Source organism: Thalassophryne amazonica, chromosome 17 (genome assembly GCF_902500255.1).
Source record: "Thalassophryne amazonica chromosome 17, fThaAma1.1, whole genome shotgun sequence".
NCBI lineage: Eukaryota > Metazoa > Chordata > Actinopteri > Batrachoidiformes > Batrachoididae > Thalassophryne > Thalassophryne amazonica.
Genome location: NC_047119.1, coordinates 65,829,472 through 65,846,195, shown reverse-complemented (window position 1 = coordinate 65,846,195; position 16,724 = coordinate 65,829,472). Strand labels below are relative to the sequence as shown.

Sequence of the window (16,724 nt, the reverse complement as noted above, 5' to 3'; positions counted from 1 at the left end):
GTAATTGCTGGACAGTCAGCGGATTTAGCTTGTGCAAGGAAGCCAGAGTACCCATGGGGAACCCACACAAACACGGGGAGAACATGCAAACTCCACACAGGACGGACCAGGTGGGAAGTCATCTTAGGACCTTCTTGCTGTGAGACAGCAGTACTAAACATGTAGCCACCACACTATCCTCAATGACATGCAAGGCAGTGGCAAAATCTGTTGTCATCATGTACACAGGAATAACTGTATTTCTGTTTGCATCATTTTAGTATAAGATATTTCTACATTTATGAATGGGGTTTGTAGCAGTGTGTTCATAATACAGTTAGCCATGAATTGTTGTAAGAATGGAAATGGGATCATCAAGACTAGCAATGTATGTAAATCATAAATAGTGCATGAAATTGTGTGTGCAGGTTGCCCACTCAGATCTACAGAAAAGTGGTACTGAAAAGGCAACAGGCCCTATCATATGTACAGAGTCCAGTACAGATGTCATAAGGTTTAAACTTAACCCATCTCTTCAGCAAGTACACTGTGTGCACAATTAGGAGGCAAGTTGTATTCCTGAAGATTCATTTTATTGTTGAACAAATACAGGTTTCTCAGTCAATCCAGAATATTAATAAACCTCAAATTTGATAGTTTGGTTTAACAAAACTCACTATAGTGAGTTTTGCCTTTCTCTGGGGACTGTTTCCACAATTATTAGGCAACTTAGTGTGCAGAATTATTATCTGGTTGTGTTGGTACGTTTCAGTCATTTAATATGGCTAGTGACATTACAGTTAACCAGAGTGCCTCCATACTGTGAGTGGCCACATCTCGTAGTTTGAAGCCGTACTGTTTCCTAGCTTGAGCCATTGCACACTGCATTTAGTGCAACTCCACAGTCATAAGTGTCTCATTGTCACCCAGTACAATTATTTTAGCTCTAAAAAGCATGTGATTGACATAATTTGACAGAGACGAGGTCAGTCGACTGACAGTGTGGTGTTCAGCTAACAACCTGCCGCTGAACACCACAAAAACAAAAGAAATAATCCTGGACTTCGGGCTGACCGAGCCCCGCTCTACATCCAAGGGGACTGTGTGGAAAGGGTCAGCTCCATCAGGTTCCTGGGAGTGCAGCTCTCTGACAGCCTCTCCTGGACTGCCAACGCCACAGTGGTGGTGAAGAAAGCACAGCAGCGACTCCACTTCCTGAGGGTGCTCAGGAGAAACAATCTGGAGGAGAAGCTGCTGGTGTTGTTCTACAGAGCCACCATCAAGAGCATCCTGACGTACTGCATCACAGCGTGGTACGGAGGGTGCACAGCAGCAACCAGGAGAGCGCTGCAGAGGGTGATCAAAATGGCCCAGGAGTCACTGGCTGCTCTCTGCCCAGCCTGGAAGACATTGCCAGCTCTCGCTACCTCAGCAGAGGTGCCAGCATCTGCAAAGACACATCCCACCCCAGCAACCACCTGTTTGACCTACTACCCTCCGGCCGACGGTATAGGTTAATCAAAACTAGGACAGACTCAGGGACAGCTTTCTCCCCAGAGCGATCACTGCACTGAACAAAAACAAATCACTCTAATCCGCACCTTTCAAGTTTCTTGTGCAGTATCTGTAAACCATGTGCAATTTTCCCGTGCAATATGATTCCACAGTTGTATATAATTCTCATTTTACATTTTACTTCAGCTTGGGACTCTGTCGAGGGCGGTCGCATCTCCTCCACTCTCCCTTATCTCTCTGCCTCTGCCTTTAACCTTCAAGTCCCTACTCACCAGATGGTGAATTCCTCAAAACTATATTGGATTCTGGATCTATTGCACTACTATTGGATTAACCATGGAATTGATCAACTGGTCTCTGAACGCTATTGACACCATTTTTTTCTACAAGAAGGTCAGGACCGGGGGATCCTACCTGCTCAGATGGAACGTATCCTGCGGGCTATGTCCTTGACTCCTGGGGGTCTTGGCGTGTTGCATGCTTGGTGCCTTTCTCTGTGGAGGACGTCGAGGATTTATTCATCTTTGGTCTCATGTTAGTGGGGCTGGCACTTTTTGGCTTATGTGCTGCCCTGATCTACCGGAAAATTGGCAAGACGGCGGCAACAAGAACCATGGGCCCTCGCTTGGCCGTCATGATTAACGAGGTTGGCAAGGCAGTGCATTCTCAGACTGCGATGACTATTGAACTCAGACGCAAAGTGGATGACACCCTGGAGCTGATGCGTGCCTTGCAGTTGAAGCTGAAGGTTTCGGAGGCCGGCGAATATTCTTAATTCATAATTGGGAATATTCCTAATTCACAATTGGTTTTGGTTTCGAGTGAAGCTTCGAAAAGTGTTTTTCGCTGCTGTAAGCCATAATCAAGGTCAAATTGCCCACTGTTTTTTCTCATGAGGAATGTGGCCTTGGTGAGATATTCGGCTCTTCATATCTCAACCCACATAGACAATATCCATGGTAACGGACAGACTTCTGAAGCATGGTTTCACTCCCTTCCCCCACCCCCTCCCTTCCCTGATCAACACCTCCCCTCTCCGGCGCTGTCAACGTCACTTTCCCAAGCTGGCTGACTGGCGGCGCGACTCAAGGTTGCAGCGGCTGTAACACACCACATCGCCTCAAAGTGGGAAAATGGACTGTTCAAGTTTTAGTGCACATAACAATGTCAAATGTATATGTGTTGTCTTAATTTCTGATGTGTGCCATTATTACAATGAACAAGTAATAATTGTGGATTAATTGTGGTTTGTCTGTGGTATGCGAGTGTGCAAGTCTTGTTGCTGTCATGACAATGAAGACATGACAGTAAATAAAGCTATCTAGCTATCTATCTATCTACTTGGTCCACATTTTATTTTACTTTATTTCACCATATGTTTATATTAGTTGTACATATACTCTGAATAATTTACCGTTAAATTTCACTATCTTTATATTGGCTAAAAATTACTCGCACCACGGAAAGCACCTTTTTTATAGTTGCACTCAAATCTCGTTGTAATGCAGATTACAATGACAATAAACGCGATTCTGATTCTCAATTTATAAAAGCTGTTATGTGTCGGACGCAGCTCGGAGAACCGACCAGCGTTTGAAGGACCCAGTATGAAATAAGCAGAGCACGGTACAAAGGCTAACTGAATTTAATACATAACAGTGATAATATAACAACAAAAGGTGCGGCCTGGCGTGGTGCGCTCCCAGCAGCGCTAACGGTCCGGAGCCAGAAGTTGTTTCGGACCCAAGGACCCCGCCGACACCCCCCAGGTGGCCGCAACAACCGAGTCTGTGAAAGAAGGAACCATTATGTGAGTCCACACTCTACACACAGAACACTTAAAGGTGTACAAACAGCAAACACTTCCTGGCTTGATTACTGATCAGCTTCCCAACCTGCAGGCATGGAACATCCAGTTCACAAAACTCCACTGCAGTGAAAGCTGATACATGACTAACATACAGCTCAATACAATAAGGTGTGAGGGACACCACATTTACTGACTGTATAACTGTTAGTCACAAAATCTAACGTACCTCAGGAAGTGTGCTGACGAGCATGAGACCTCACCCCCTCCTCTTTCACAGACTGTGCATCAAACCTGGACGTTCTCAGCATCCGCTGCTGATGAGATGGCTCCCAAGACGACGATCTCACCCGTCTGGTCACAAGGTCGAGTCTCTGGCAAATACACACTGTGCACTCCAATCTTAAATGCCAACATGTTCCAATCCATCCAGATGCACCACAGCTGTGAGTCCTGACGAGTCGCAGGTGATCAGGGTGAGGTCCTGACAGCCTCAGCAACACAGCCACTCAGTCCCAAACGCACGCCACCTGGGAGGAAAACCAAAAAACAGAAACAAACCGGCAGCCAGGCCCCCCAGCCATATAACAAAAGCATGTAAATCCATGTAAATAAGCCTTTTGATCTCTACTCTGTAAACCTCAGTGCATTCAGGGATTGGCCCATTGTAGTGGAAACACCCTGGATTGTTTCTCTTACGTCAGCGGTTTCAGGTCACTGACAAAATAAGTTTACAGTTTCATTTTCCTATCCACCAAGACTGGATACCTTTTGATCATCTTGGCGTCACATTAGCTCCTGAACCTTAAATAAACTTGTGCCAGACTGCCTGATACTTTAGCATCACTTTGTTGATATCATTTAGTGGAGCCTAGTTTAAACTCTGTGCTCATGAGTCTACTAGAAGTCTACTATAAGACCACGCCCCCCTAAAATGCAAACACCTTGGTTCAATGAGAATCTACATGATCTAATGCATAAGTCTATGAGTTTTGAGTTTAAATGGTGTGTAGCTCTTCCACCTTGTATGGCACAGTTCTATTGTGGAATACAAGCATGCATTATTGGCTACATATTGGGCCTACTACTGTAACTTGATAAAAACAACCATAATTCAAAGTTCCTGTTTGACACTAGGGCTACACTTATTCAAGGACAGCCACCTTGTGCTGTGAGCATCTGACAGCGGGGACGGGGAGACAGTGGAGTGCGCGAACAAACTTAACAACTTCTTCACTCAGTTCAGCCAGTCCTACCCTCTCCCTCACTGCAGCCATCTCTCCTTCTTCTCTCAGCACACCTCCCCCTCGACATCACAGCAGCAGCTCCCTCCTCCTCCACCTCAACACAACCTCCTCCATACATCACTGTCGACCAGGTCAGAGGACAGCTGAGGAAGCTTCATCCCAGGAAAGCTGCAGAACTGGACAAGGTGTGTCCCCGACTACCAAAGACCTAAGTGACTGAAATGGGAGAACCGCTACAAAATATCTTCAAACTTAGCCTGCAGCTAGGGAGAGTCCCCACCCTCTGGAAGACATCATGCATCATTCCAGTTCCTAAGAAGAACCAGTCCTGTGAGCTGAATGACGTCCTACCAGTGGCACTCACTTCACACCTGGTGAAGACATCAGAGCAGCTCTTCCTCAGCTTCCTCAAACCTCAGGTGCAACACGCCCAGGACTGTCTGCATTTTGCATATCAACACCTCCACATCAACACTGGTGTGGAGGATGCCATCCTCTACCTGCTACACAGAGTCCACTCACACCTGGATAAGAGAAACGGCACAGTGAGGATTCTTTTCCTGGACTTCTTGAGCACCTTCAACACTAGGGCTGGGTATTGATTCATATTTCAAGAATCGATCTGATTCAGATTCTTAAGATTCAGAATCAATTATTTTGATTTGATCTGTTCTGATATCAATTTGGTTAGTGTTATTAAAACCGTTTTTTGAGCTGTTACCTAATTGTCTAGTTATGCAACATATTAATACTACTGTTATATTGACATTGACATGATAGCAAATTAATGAAGAATTGGTAGTTAATAATGATGGCTATTTCTACACTCTTCTGTATTTGGACAACTGGACAACCCACACTAACCACCTGTACAGGAAGGGACAGAGCAGAATGTACTTTTTGAGGAGGTTGCGGTCATTTAACATCTGCAGGGAACTCTTGTGGATGTTCTACCAGTCCGTAGTAGCCAGCGCCCTCTTTTACACCTTGATGGATGGGGGGCAGCACATTCAAGAAGGACACATCCAGTCTGGACAAATTGATCAGGCGGGCTGGCTCTGTGGTTGGCATGAAGCTAGACTCTCTGGTGACGGTGGCAGAGAAAAGGACAGTGAACAAACTGCTGGACATTATGGACAATGCCAGTCACCCTCTGCACACCGTCATCAGCAACCAGAGGAGCCTCTTCAGCTATAGACTGCTCTTTCCCAAGTGCAGGACCAGCAGACTGAAAAACTACTTTGTCCCTCAGGCCATCAGACTGTTCAACTCCTCACTCGGGGGGAGGAGGAAAAACAGGAAGAAAAGCAGACGGGAAGGAGAGGAACAGTGGTTGCCAGTAAACCAGTAGTGAGCAGTATTTCTGGTATTTATATTTATAGGTTTTTGGTTTCACTGTTGATGCTCTGTCTGCTTTTTACCCTGTGTGCTGCTATACAATGCTGCTGGAACCTCAATTTCCCTGAGGGAGTCTTCCCAAGAGATGTATAAAGGTTCTATCTAATCTAATGTAATCTAATCTAAAAACCATTTACTGCTCAGAAATTCTTTGATTTTTTTCGAAGAGAAAACACAGGATATTAGGTGAAAGATATCCCAGCATGCGCTTGTCTTTACTAGATCATATTACTGATGTATACACCATTTCTGCTAGGATGTTGAAACTTACCAAATTCAGTACTATTTTGGTGGGTATTCTGTCACAACTTGTGAACTTTGCTGAAAGCATAACTTGTCTTTTTGACCCGATGCCAAATAAATTGTTTAAGGACCTGTGTACTACCTGTGGGCCCACTGAGCTGAAAATGATATGCCTGTCACTAATCTCAGGTTCTGTTCAAGTCTGCAGCGATCAGACCCATTCTTAAGAAACTGAACTTAGACCTGGGTTGATTGAAAAAAATTACAGACACGTATCACATCTATCCTTTTGGTTTAAAGTTGTTGAAGTGGTTTCACAGCAAGGTTGTGGATTATCTTGCCATAAATAACCTTTGAGCCACTGCAGTCTGCATTTGGAACACAACACTCCACAAAGACAGCACTTACTACAGTGGTAAATGATCATCTGCTTGCAATGGACTCAGACACCACCATGCTGCTCTTGTTAGATGTTAGTGCTGCATTTGATATGGCCAATTATCGAATAGGCTTTAGCTTTACTTTGGGATTACTAGCAATGTTTTTGCGTGGTTGACATCATCAGGTCCATAAAAGAGCTCCAGATAAAAACTTTGCTTGCTGAGTCTTGCAGGATGCTACTTCTTCTGAAAGTAGTGCTATATGTGTGTGTGTGTGTGTGTGTGTGTATTTAAATTTATTTGCAACTAAAGTGTTGATAGGTATTATTTGTTTCATTTTTGTTGTTGACTTTTTTTTTTCCAGTTCTGATTCATTTTGTCTTGAGATAGTCTTAATTGAAATATTCTCTTCCCCCCAAGTGACAATATTTTTCTTGTTTTTTCAGTTGGTCTGTGCCTTGACTGTTTCTCAATTTCTTTGTCATTGTCTTGACTTGTGATACATGCAAAACTGTCTTTTATTTATCAACAAGTGACAGAATTATGATATAATCAGTATTTTAGTACAATATTTTAGAATCATGAGACTGACTGTCAAAGAATTATGTCACAACAGCCAGACTCCCATCGAGGCCGGTGTCCAAATTCTGTGTTTGCTGTCTACAAATAAGAGACAAAACAATAATATGAATTGTTGGTGAGTTGTTGAGTGTTTTTTAACCAGTGGTTACATGTACCCACAATTATCATCATTACTGAGTATGCAGGGTGTGTTTCATAGTTCACAAATGGGTGGCTTTTCTGTTTCATCTTTGTTTCTGTGAGCTTTGGAGCAGACTGGTTGTAACAAAGCTGTATGGCAAATGTACTGAAACAAAAAGGATATTACTCGCTCAGAAAAAAAGACTCAAGTAAAAGTAGAAATACAGGCTTACGTAAGGAACATGCAAAATGCTCATTAACAGTGACCACATCCGCCACCCCTGCAATTAATATTTATAACACCAATTTCTAACATTTGTGAATCTATTGGGAATCTTCTATCATCCTCATCCACATCGCAATGCATCTAAGATCCCCCCCCCCCCCCGGACCCCTAATGCCTATTGTTAGATAATCTGCTTCTTTTTTGGGGTGGAAAATAGTGTTAATAAAATAACAATAACTGAGTTTCATAATGAAAAGGGGTTGGTAAATGTTAACCTTTTTTTTGTATATGTGTTTTTTTCCACCTTAGTGGATTTTCTACCTCATGCCAGTATGACCACAGTCCATCACATGTTGCTGTTTGGCTGCCAGACTCCTGCCTTCTCAAGCAGCTATTGGTAAGGCTCAGTTCCTTTCAACCACTTTGTGGTTTACAGGGTGAACTCACATTTGTGGAAAAAATATTGTAGTTATAAAGTCCCATTTTTCATTCATTTATTTCCATACCCGCTTACTCCAGTTAGGGGTCACATGGGGGGCTGGAGCCTATCCCAGCAGTAGGCCAGGTACACACTGGACAGGACCCTAGTCAATCGCAGGGCCACATATAGACAGACAAACACATTCACATGCACAACTATGGTCAGTTTAAAGTTTCCAGTTCACCTAACCTGCATTTCTTTGGATGTGAGAGGAAGTCGGAACACCTGGAGAGAACCCACACAAACTCCAGACAGAAATGCCCCATTTTGGAAGCAATCCCATGACGTTCTTGCTATGAGGCAACAGTGCTAAGCACTAAACCACCGTGCTGCTCAAGTCCCATTTTTGTCTGAATTACACGCCGCTCACAATAATTAAAGGAACACTGTCGTCCTGTAATTGTTTGTATCTGTCTATCTAGATACAAACATGTTCCCCGGGCACTGGACTGTGGCTGCTCACTGCTCCTCGTGGTTGGATTGTATTTAACTGCAGCTAGGATGGGTTAAATGAAGAGAAAAATTTCATTGTACATCCCCAATTCCAATGAAGTTGGGACGTTATGTGAAATGTAAATAAAAACAGAAGTTGGGATGTTATGTGAAATGTAAATAAAAACAGAATACAATGCTTTGCAAATTCTCTTCAACATACACTCAACAAAAATATAAACGCAACACTTTTGGTTTTGCTCCCATTTTGTATAAGATGAACTCAAAGATCTAAAACTTTTTCCACATACACAATATCACCATTTCCCTCAAATATTGTTCACAAACCAGTCTAAATCTGTGATAGTGAGCACTTCTCCTTTGTTGAGATAATGCATTCCACCTCACAGGTGTGCCATACCAAGATGCTGATTAGACACCATGATTGTGCACAGATGTGCCTTAGACTGTCCACAATAAAAGGCCACTCTGAAAGGTGCAGTTTTGTTTTATTGGGGGGGGATACCAGTCAGTATCTGGTGTGACCACCATTTGCCTCATGCAGTGCAACACATCTCCTTCGCATAGAGTTGATCAGGTTGTCAATTGTGGCCTATGGAATGTTGGTCCACTCCTCTTCAATGGCTGTGCGAAGTTGCTGGATATTGGCAGGAACTGGTACACGCTGTCGTATACGCTGGTCCAGAGCATCCCAAACATGCTCAATGGGTGACATGTCTGGTGAGTATGCCAGCCATGCAAGAACTGGGACATTTTCAGCTTCCAAGAATTGTGTACAGATCCTTGCAACATGGGGCCGTGCATTATCCTGCTGCAGCATGAGGTCATGTTCTTGGATGTATGGCACAACAATGGGCCTCAGGATCTCATCACGGTATCTCTGTGCATTCAAAATGCCATCAATAAAATGCACCTGTGTTCTTCGTCCATAACAGACGCCTGCGCATACCATAACCTCACCACCACCATGGGCCACTCGATCCACAACATTGACATCAGAAAACCGCTCACCCACATGACGCCACACACACTGTCTGCCATCTGGGATTCATCCATGAAGAGAACACCTCTCCAACGTGCCAAACGCCAGCGAATGTGAGCATTTGCCCACTCAAGTCGGTTACGACGACGAACTGGAGTCAGGTCGAGACCCCAACGAGCATGCAGATGAGCTTCCCTGAGACGGTTTCTGACAGTTTGTGCAGAAATTCTTTGGTTATGCAAACCGATTGTTTCAGCAGCTGCCCGAGTGGCTGGTCTCAGACGATCTTGGAGGTGAACATGCTGGATGTGGAGGTCCTGGGCTGGTGTGGTTACACGTGGTCTGCGGTTGTGAGGCTGGTTGGATGTACTGCCAAATTCTCTGAAACGCCTTTGGAGATGGCTTATGGTAGAGAAATTAACATTCAATACACGAGCAACAGCTCTGGTTGACATTCCTGCTGTCAGCATGCCAATTGTATGTAAGTAGGTATGTGTAGGTGTATATTTATGTTTGTGTATATATATGTGTATATGTATATGTGTATATGTATATATGTGCGTATATGTGTGTATGTATGTTGAGATATATATATATATATATATATATATATATATATATATATATATATATATATATATCGGTTTAAGTGTGTAGGAATCTATGTGTATATGTGGCAAAGGGTATTACTGGTTGTGGGGAAGAAGGGGTACGGATAAATAAGCTGATGCTTCACCCTACCCCTTTTCGGACATGTTGGGTACACAGTAGGAACATTTTTGTTGTTGTCTTTACTGATCTATCTTGTAATTGTTGTTGTATCAAATGTTCGAAATAAACAGTTTTCATTCATTCATTCATTGCACGCTCCCTCAAATCTTGCGACATCTGTGGCATTGTGCTGTGTGATAAAACTGCACCTTTCAGAGTGGCCTTTTATTGTGGGCAGTCTAAGGCACACCTGTGCACTAATCATGGTGTCTATTCAGCATCTTGATATGGCACACCTGTGAGGTGGGATGGATTATCTCAGCAAAGGAGAAGTGCTCACTATCACAGATTTAGACTGGTTTGTGAACAATATTTGAGGGAAATGGTGATATTGTGTATGTGGAAAAAATTTTAGATCTTTGAGTTCATCTCATACAAAATGGGAGCAAAACCAAAAGTGTTGCGTTTATATTTTTGTTGAGTGTATATTCAATTGAATACACCACAAAGACAAGATGTTCAAACTGATAGACTTTTTTGTTTTTGCGAAATATTTTCTCATTTTGAAATGGATGCCTGCAACACGTTTCAAAAAAGTTGGAGCGGAGCAACAAGAGACTGGGAAAGTTGATGAATGCTCAAAGAACACCTAATTGGAAACAGGTGAGTGTCATGATTGGGTATAAAAGGAGCATCGCCAAAAGGCTCAGCCGTTCACAAGCAAAGACGGGGAGAAGGTCACACTTTGTGAACAACTGCGTGAAAAAAATAGTCCAACAGTTTAAGAGCAATGTTTCTCAATGTTCAGTTGCAAGGAATTTAGGGATTCCATCATCTACAGTCCATAATATAAGCAGAAGATTCAGAGAATCTTGAGAAATTTCTACACATAAGCAGCAACACCGAAAACCAACTTTGAATACCCCTGACCTTCGATCCCTCAGGCGGCACTACATTAAAAACTGACATCATCATGTAAAGGATCTTACCGCGTGGGCTCAGGAACACTTCAGAAAACCATTCTCACTTAACACAGTTCGTCGCTACATCTACAAGTACAAGTTAACACTCTACTGTGCAAAGTGAAAGCTATACATCAACAACGTCCAGAAACGCCGTCGCCTTCTCTGGGCCCGAGCTCATTTGAAATGGACAGACGCAAAGTGAAAAGTGTGCTGTGGTTTGATGAGTCCACATTTCAAATTGTTTTTGGAAATCATGGATGTTGTGTCCTCCGGACAAAAGAGGAAAAAGACCATCTAGATTGTTACCAGCGCAAAGTTCAAAAGCCAGCATCTGTGATGGTATGGGGGTGTGTTAGTGCCCATGGCATGGGCAACTTACACATCTGTGATGGCACCATCAATGCTGAAAGGTACATTCAGATTTAGGAGCAACACATGCTGCCATCCAAGCAACGTCTTTTTCAGGGACGTCCCTGCTTATTTCAGCAAGACAATGCCAAGCCACATTCTGCATGTGTTATAACAGCGTGGCTTCATAGTAAGAGTGCGGGTACTAGACTGGCCTGTCTGCAGTCCAGACCTGTTGCCCATTGAAAATGTGTGGCGCATTATGAAGTGCAAAATACGATGACGGAGACCCCGGAGTGTTGAACACCTGAAGTCGTACATCAAGCAAGAATAGGAAAGAATTCCACCTACAAAGCTTCAACAATTAGTGTCCTCAGTTCCCAAACACTTATTGAGTGTTGTTAGAAGGAAAAGTGGTGTAACACAGTGGTAAATATACCACTGTTGTATGGCTGGGGGGGCCTGGCTGTCTTTTTGTTTCTGTCTTTTGTTTTTCCTTCCAGGTGGCTTGCATTTGGGACTGAGTGGCTGTGTTGCTGAGGTTATCAGGACCTCACCCTGATCACCTGCGGCTCGTCAGGACTCACAGCTGTGGTGCATCTATATGGATTGGAACATGGTGGCATTTAAGACTGGAGTATACAGTGTGTATTTGCCAGAGACTCGACCTTGTGACCAGACGGGTGAGATCGTCGTCTCGGGAGCCATCTCATCATCAGTGGATGCAGAGAACGTCCAGGGTTTGATGCACGGTCTGTGAAAGAGGAGGGGGTGAGGTCTCACGCTCGTCAGCACACTTCCTGAGGTACGTTAGATTTTGTGACTAACGTTTATACAGTCAGTAAATGTGGTGTCCCTCACACCTTATTATATTGAGCTGTACGTTAGTCATGTATCGGCTTCCACTGCAGTGGAGTTTTGTGAACTGGATGTTCCATGCCTGCAGGTTGGGAAGCTGATTAGTAATTAAGCCAGGAAGTGTTTGCTGTTTATGTACACCTTTGAGTGGTCTCTCTGTGTGTAGAGTGTGGACTCACATAATGGTTCCTTCTTTCACAGACTCGGTTTGTTGCGGCCACCTGGGGGGGGTGTCGGCGGGGTCCTTGGGTCCGAACGGCTTCTGGCTCCGGACCGTTAGCGCTGCTGGGAGCACACCGTATCACCACCACGCCAGACCGCACACTCTTTTGTTGTTTTGTATCACATCACTGTTATGTATTAAATTCAGTTAGCCTTTGTACCGTGCTCTGCTTATTTCATACTGGGTCCTTCAAACGCTGGTCGGTTCTCCGGGCTGCGTCCGACACATAACAACTGTCCCAGCTTTTTTGAAATGTGTTGCAGGCATCCATTTCAAAATGAGCAAATATTTGCACAAAAACAATAAAGTTTATCAGTTTGAACATTAAATATCTTGTCTTTGTGGTGTATTCAATTGAATATAAGTTGAAGAGGATTTGCAAATAATTGTATTCTGTTTTTATTTACATTTTACACAACGTCCCAACTTCATTGGAATTGGGGTTGTGTGTGTGTGTATACAGTGACAATAAAGGCTATATTCATTCATTCAGACAATTAAGGGAACACATTGTTCTTTTAATTTTTTTTGAGAAGTATATTTGAAATTTGTCAAGGCGTGGCACAAATTGGGTGGACACAAGTGCAAACTCTCACAACAGATGTGGTTAGAATCAGGTTTAATTGTTGAGACAGGCAACCACACAGGTTGTCCAGCAGCGATGGCAAAGGTTCAGACAGACGTGAGGCTGAGGCTTGGTCCAAAAAACATGCTGTGGTCAAAAAACATGGCGTGGAGGTAAGGTCGAGGGCAAAACAAGGTCAGACACCGGCAGGTTGATCAAGATGAGACGTGAGAGCTGGAAAGTGAAGTACATTGAACAATCGAACAAGAGACTGTGAGGGCTTAAATAACTGGTGATGTACGAGGTCTGTTAGAAAAGTATCGGACCTTTTTATTTTTTGCAATAACTTTATGGATTTGAATCACGTGTGATTGCATCAGCCAAGCTTGAACCTTCGTGCCCATGCGTGAGTTTTTTCACGCCTGTCGGTTGCGTCATTCGCCTGTGAGCACGCTTTGTGGGAGGAGTGGTCCAGCCCCGTCTGCAGATTTTCATTGTCAGGAAAATGGCCGAGCGACTGCCGCTTTGCTGCATCAAAATTTTTTCAGAAACTGTGAGAGACAGCCAGGTGGAAACCATTCGGAAACTTCAGATGGCTTTCGGTGAAGATCTCTGGTGGTTGGCTCTCACTGCGGTATTGTATCACTTCCTGTTCCGGAACACAGCGGTGTTTTCCTGTTTTGCTGTATCTGTTAGCTGTTTAATCTGCGCAGTTAGATTGATCTAGTTACCTAGATGACGATTTGTTTCACAGTGTAATCTTCACGTGCCTTAACTAAAGCACTCCCTCTGCTGAATCTCCTCTAAATTATTTACACGTTATTCACTTTGCGTGTTTTTAGGAATCCGCTAGCTTAGCGCAGCTACTAGCTCTTAGCCGGTTTAGCATGGCGGCTTCTCCTGTCTCTCCCGCACTTTTCTGCTCTGGGTGTGAAATGTTTAGTTATTCCTCGGCCTCCTTTAGTAGTAATGGTACTTGTAATAAGTGTAGCTTATTCGTAGCTTTGGAGGCCAGGCTGGGCGAATTGGAGACTCGGCTCCGCACCGTGGAAAATTCTACAGCTAGCCGCCGTTAGTTTCCCTCTGGCAGATCCCGAGCAGCCGGGAAAGCAGGCTGACTGGGTGACTGTGAGGAGGAAGCGTAGTCCTAAACAGAAGCCCCGTGTACACCGCCAACCTGTTCACATTTCTAACCGTTTTTCCCCACTCAGCGACACACCCGCCGAGGATCAAACTCTGGTTATTGGCGACTCTGTTTTGAGAAATGTGAAGTTAGCGACACCAGCAACCATAGTCAGTTGTCTTCAGGGGGCCAGAGCAGGCGACATTGAAGGAAATTTGAAACTGCTGGCTAAGGCTAAGCGTAAATTTGGTAAGATTGTAATTCACGTCGGCAGTAATGACACCCGGTTACGCCAATCAGAGGTCACTAAAATTAACATTGAATCGGTGTGTAACTTTGCAAAAACAATGTCGGACTCTGTAGTTTTCTCTGGGCCCCTCCCCAATCGCCGCATGTTCTCCTTGAATTGCTGGCTGTCTGAGTGGTGTCCAAAAAATGAGGTGGGCTTCATAGATAATTGGCAAAGCTTCTGGGGAAAACCTGGTCTTGTTAGGAGAGACGGCATCCATCCCACTTTGGATGGAGCAGCTCTCATTTCTAGAAATCTGGCCAATTTTCTTAAATCCTCCAAACCATGACTATCCAGGGTTGGGACCAGGAAGCAGAGTTGTAGTCTTACACACCTCTCTGCAGCTTCTCTCCCCCTGCCATCCCCTCATTACCCCATCCCCGTAGAGACGGTGCCTGCTCCCAGACTACCAATAACCAGCAAAAATCTATTTAAGCATAAAAATTCAAAAAGAAAAAATAATATAGCACCTTCAACTGCACCACAGACTAAAACAGTTAAATGTGGTCTATTAAACATTAGGTCTCTCTCTTCTAAGTCCCTGTTAGTAAATGATATAATAATTGATCAACATATTGATGTATTCTGCCTTACAGAAACCTGGTTACAGCAGGATGAATATGTTAGTTTAAATGAGTCAACACCCCCGAGTCACACTAAGTGCCAGAACGCTCGTAGCACGGGCCGAGGCGGAGGATTAGCAGCAATCTTCCATTCCAGCTTATTAATTAATCAAAAACCCAGACAGAGCTTTAATTCATTTGAAAGCTTGACTCTTAGTCTTGTCCATCCAAATTGGAAGTCCCAAAAAACAGTTTTATTTGTTGTTATCTATCGTCCTCCTGGTCGTTACTGTGAGTTTCTCTGTGAATTTTCAGAACTTTTGTCTGACTTAGTGCTTAGCTCAGATAAGATAATTATTGTGGGTGATTTTAACATCCACACAGATGCTGAGAGTGACAGCCTCAACACTGCATTTAATCTATTGTTAGACTCGATTGGCTTTGCTCAAAATGTAAATGAGTCCACCCACCACTTTAATCATATCTTAGATCTTGTTCTGACTTATGGTATGGAAATTGAAGACTTAACAGTATTCCCTGAAAACTCCCTTCTGTCTAATCATTTCTTAATAACATTTACATGTACTCTGATGGACTACCCAGCAGTGGGGAATAAGTTTCATTACACTAGAAGTCTTTCAGAAAGCACTGTAACTAGGTTTAAGGATATGTTTCCTTCTTTATGTTCCCTAATGCCATATACCAACACAGTGCAGAGTAGCTACCTAAACTCTGTAAGTGAGATAGAGTATCTCGTCAATAGTTTTACATCCTCATTGAAGACAACTTTGGATGCTGTACCTCCTCTGAAAAAGAGAACTTTAAATCAGAAGTGCCTGGCTCCGTGGTATAACTCACAAACTCGCAGCTTAAAGCAGATAACCCGTAAATTGGAGAGGAAATGGCATCTCACTAATTTAGAAGATCTTCACTTAGCCTGGAAAAAGAGTCTGTTGCTCTATAAAAAAAAAAGCCCTCCGTAAAGCTAGGACATCTTACTACTCATCACTAATTGAAGAAAATAAGAACAACCCCAGGTTTCTTTTCAGCACTGTAGCCAGGCTGACAAAGAGTCAGAGCTCTATTGATCCGAGTATTCCTTTAACTTTAACTAGTAATGACTTCATGACTTTCTTTGCTAATAAAATTTTAACTATTAGAGAAAAAAATTACTCATAACCATCCCAAAGACGTATCATTATCTTTGGCTGCTTTCAGTGATGCCGGTATTTGGTTAGACTCTTTCTCTCAGATTGTTCTGTCTGAGTTATTTTCATTAGTTACTTCATCCAAACCATCAACATGTCTATTGGACCCCATTCCTACCAGGCTGCTCAAGGAAGCCCTACCATTATTTAATGCTTCGATCTTAAATATGATCAATCTATCTTTATTAGTTGGCTATGTACCACAGGCTTTTAAGGTGGCAGTAATTAAACCATTACTTAAAAAGCCATCACTTGACCCAGCTATCTTAGCTAATTATAGGCCAATCTCCAACCTTCCTTTTCTCTCAAAAATTCTTGAAAGGGTAGTTGTAAAACAGCTAACTGATCATCTGCAGAGGAATGGTCTATTTGAAGAGTTTCAGTCAGGTTTTAAAATTCATCATAGTACAGAAACAGCATTAGTGAAGGTTACAAATGATCTTCTTATGGCCTCAGAC

General features: G+C 43.3%; 1 protein-coding gene across 1 annotated transcript in view; it reads left to right on the top strand.

Moving 5' to 3' along the window:
- Positions 1 to 16,724, top strand: part of pam (peptidylglycine alpha-amidating monooxygenase) — a 180,383-nt gene that overhangs the window by 42,413 nt on the left and 121,246 nt on the right. The window contains 1 exon segment of the mRNA XM_034192957.1: positions 7,807 to 7,894. Coding sequence (XP_034048848.1) covers positions 7,807 to 7,894 — 88 coding nt within the window.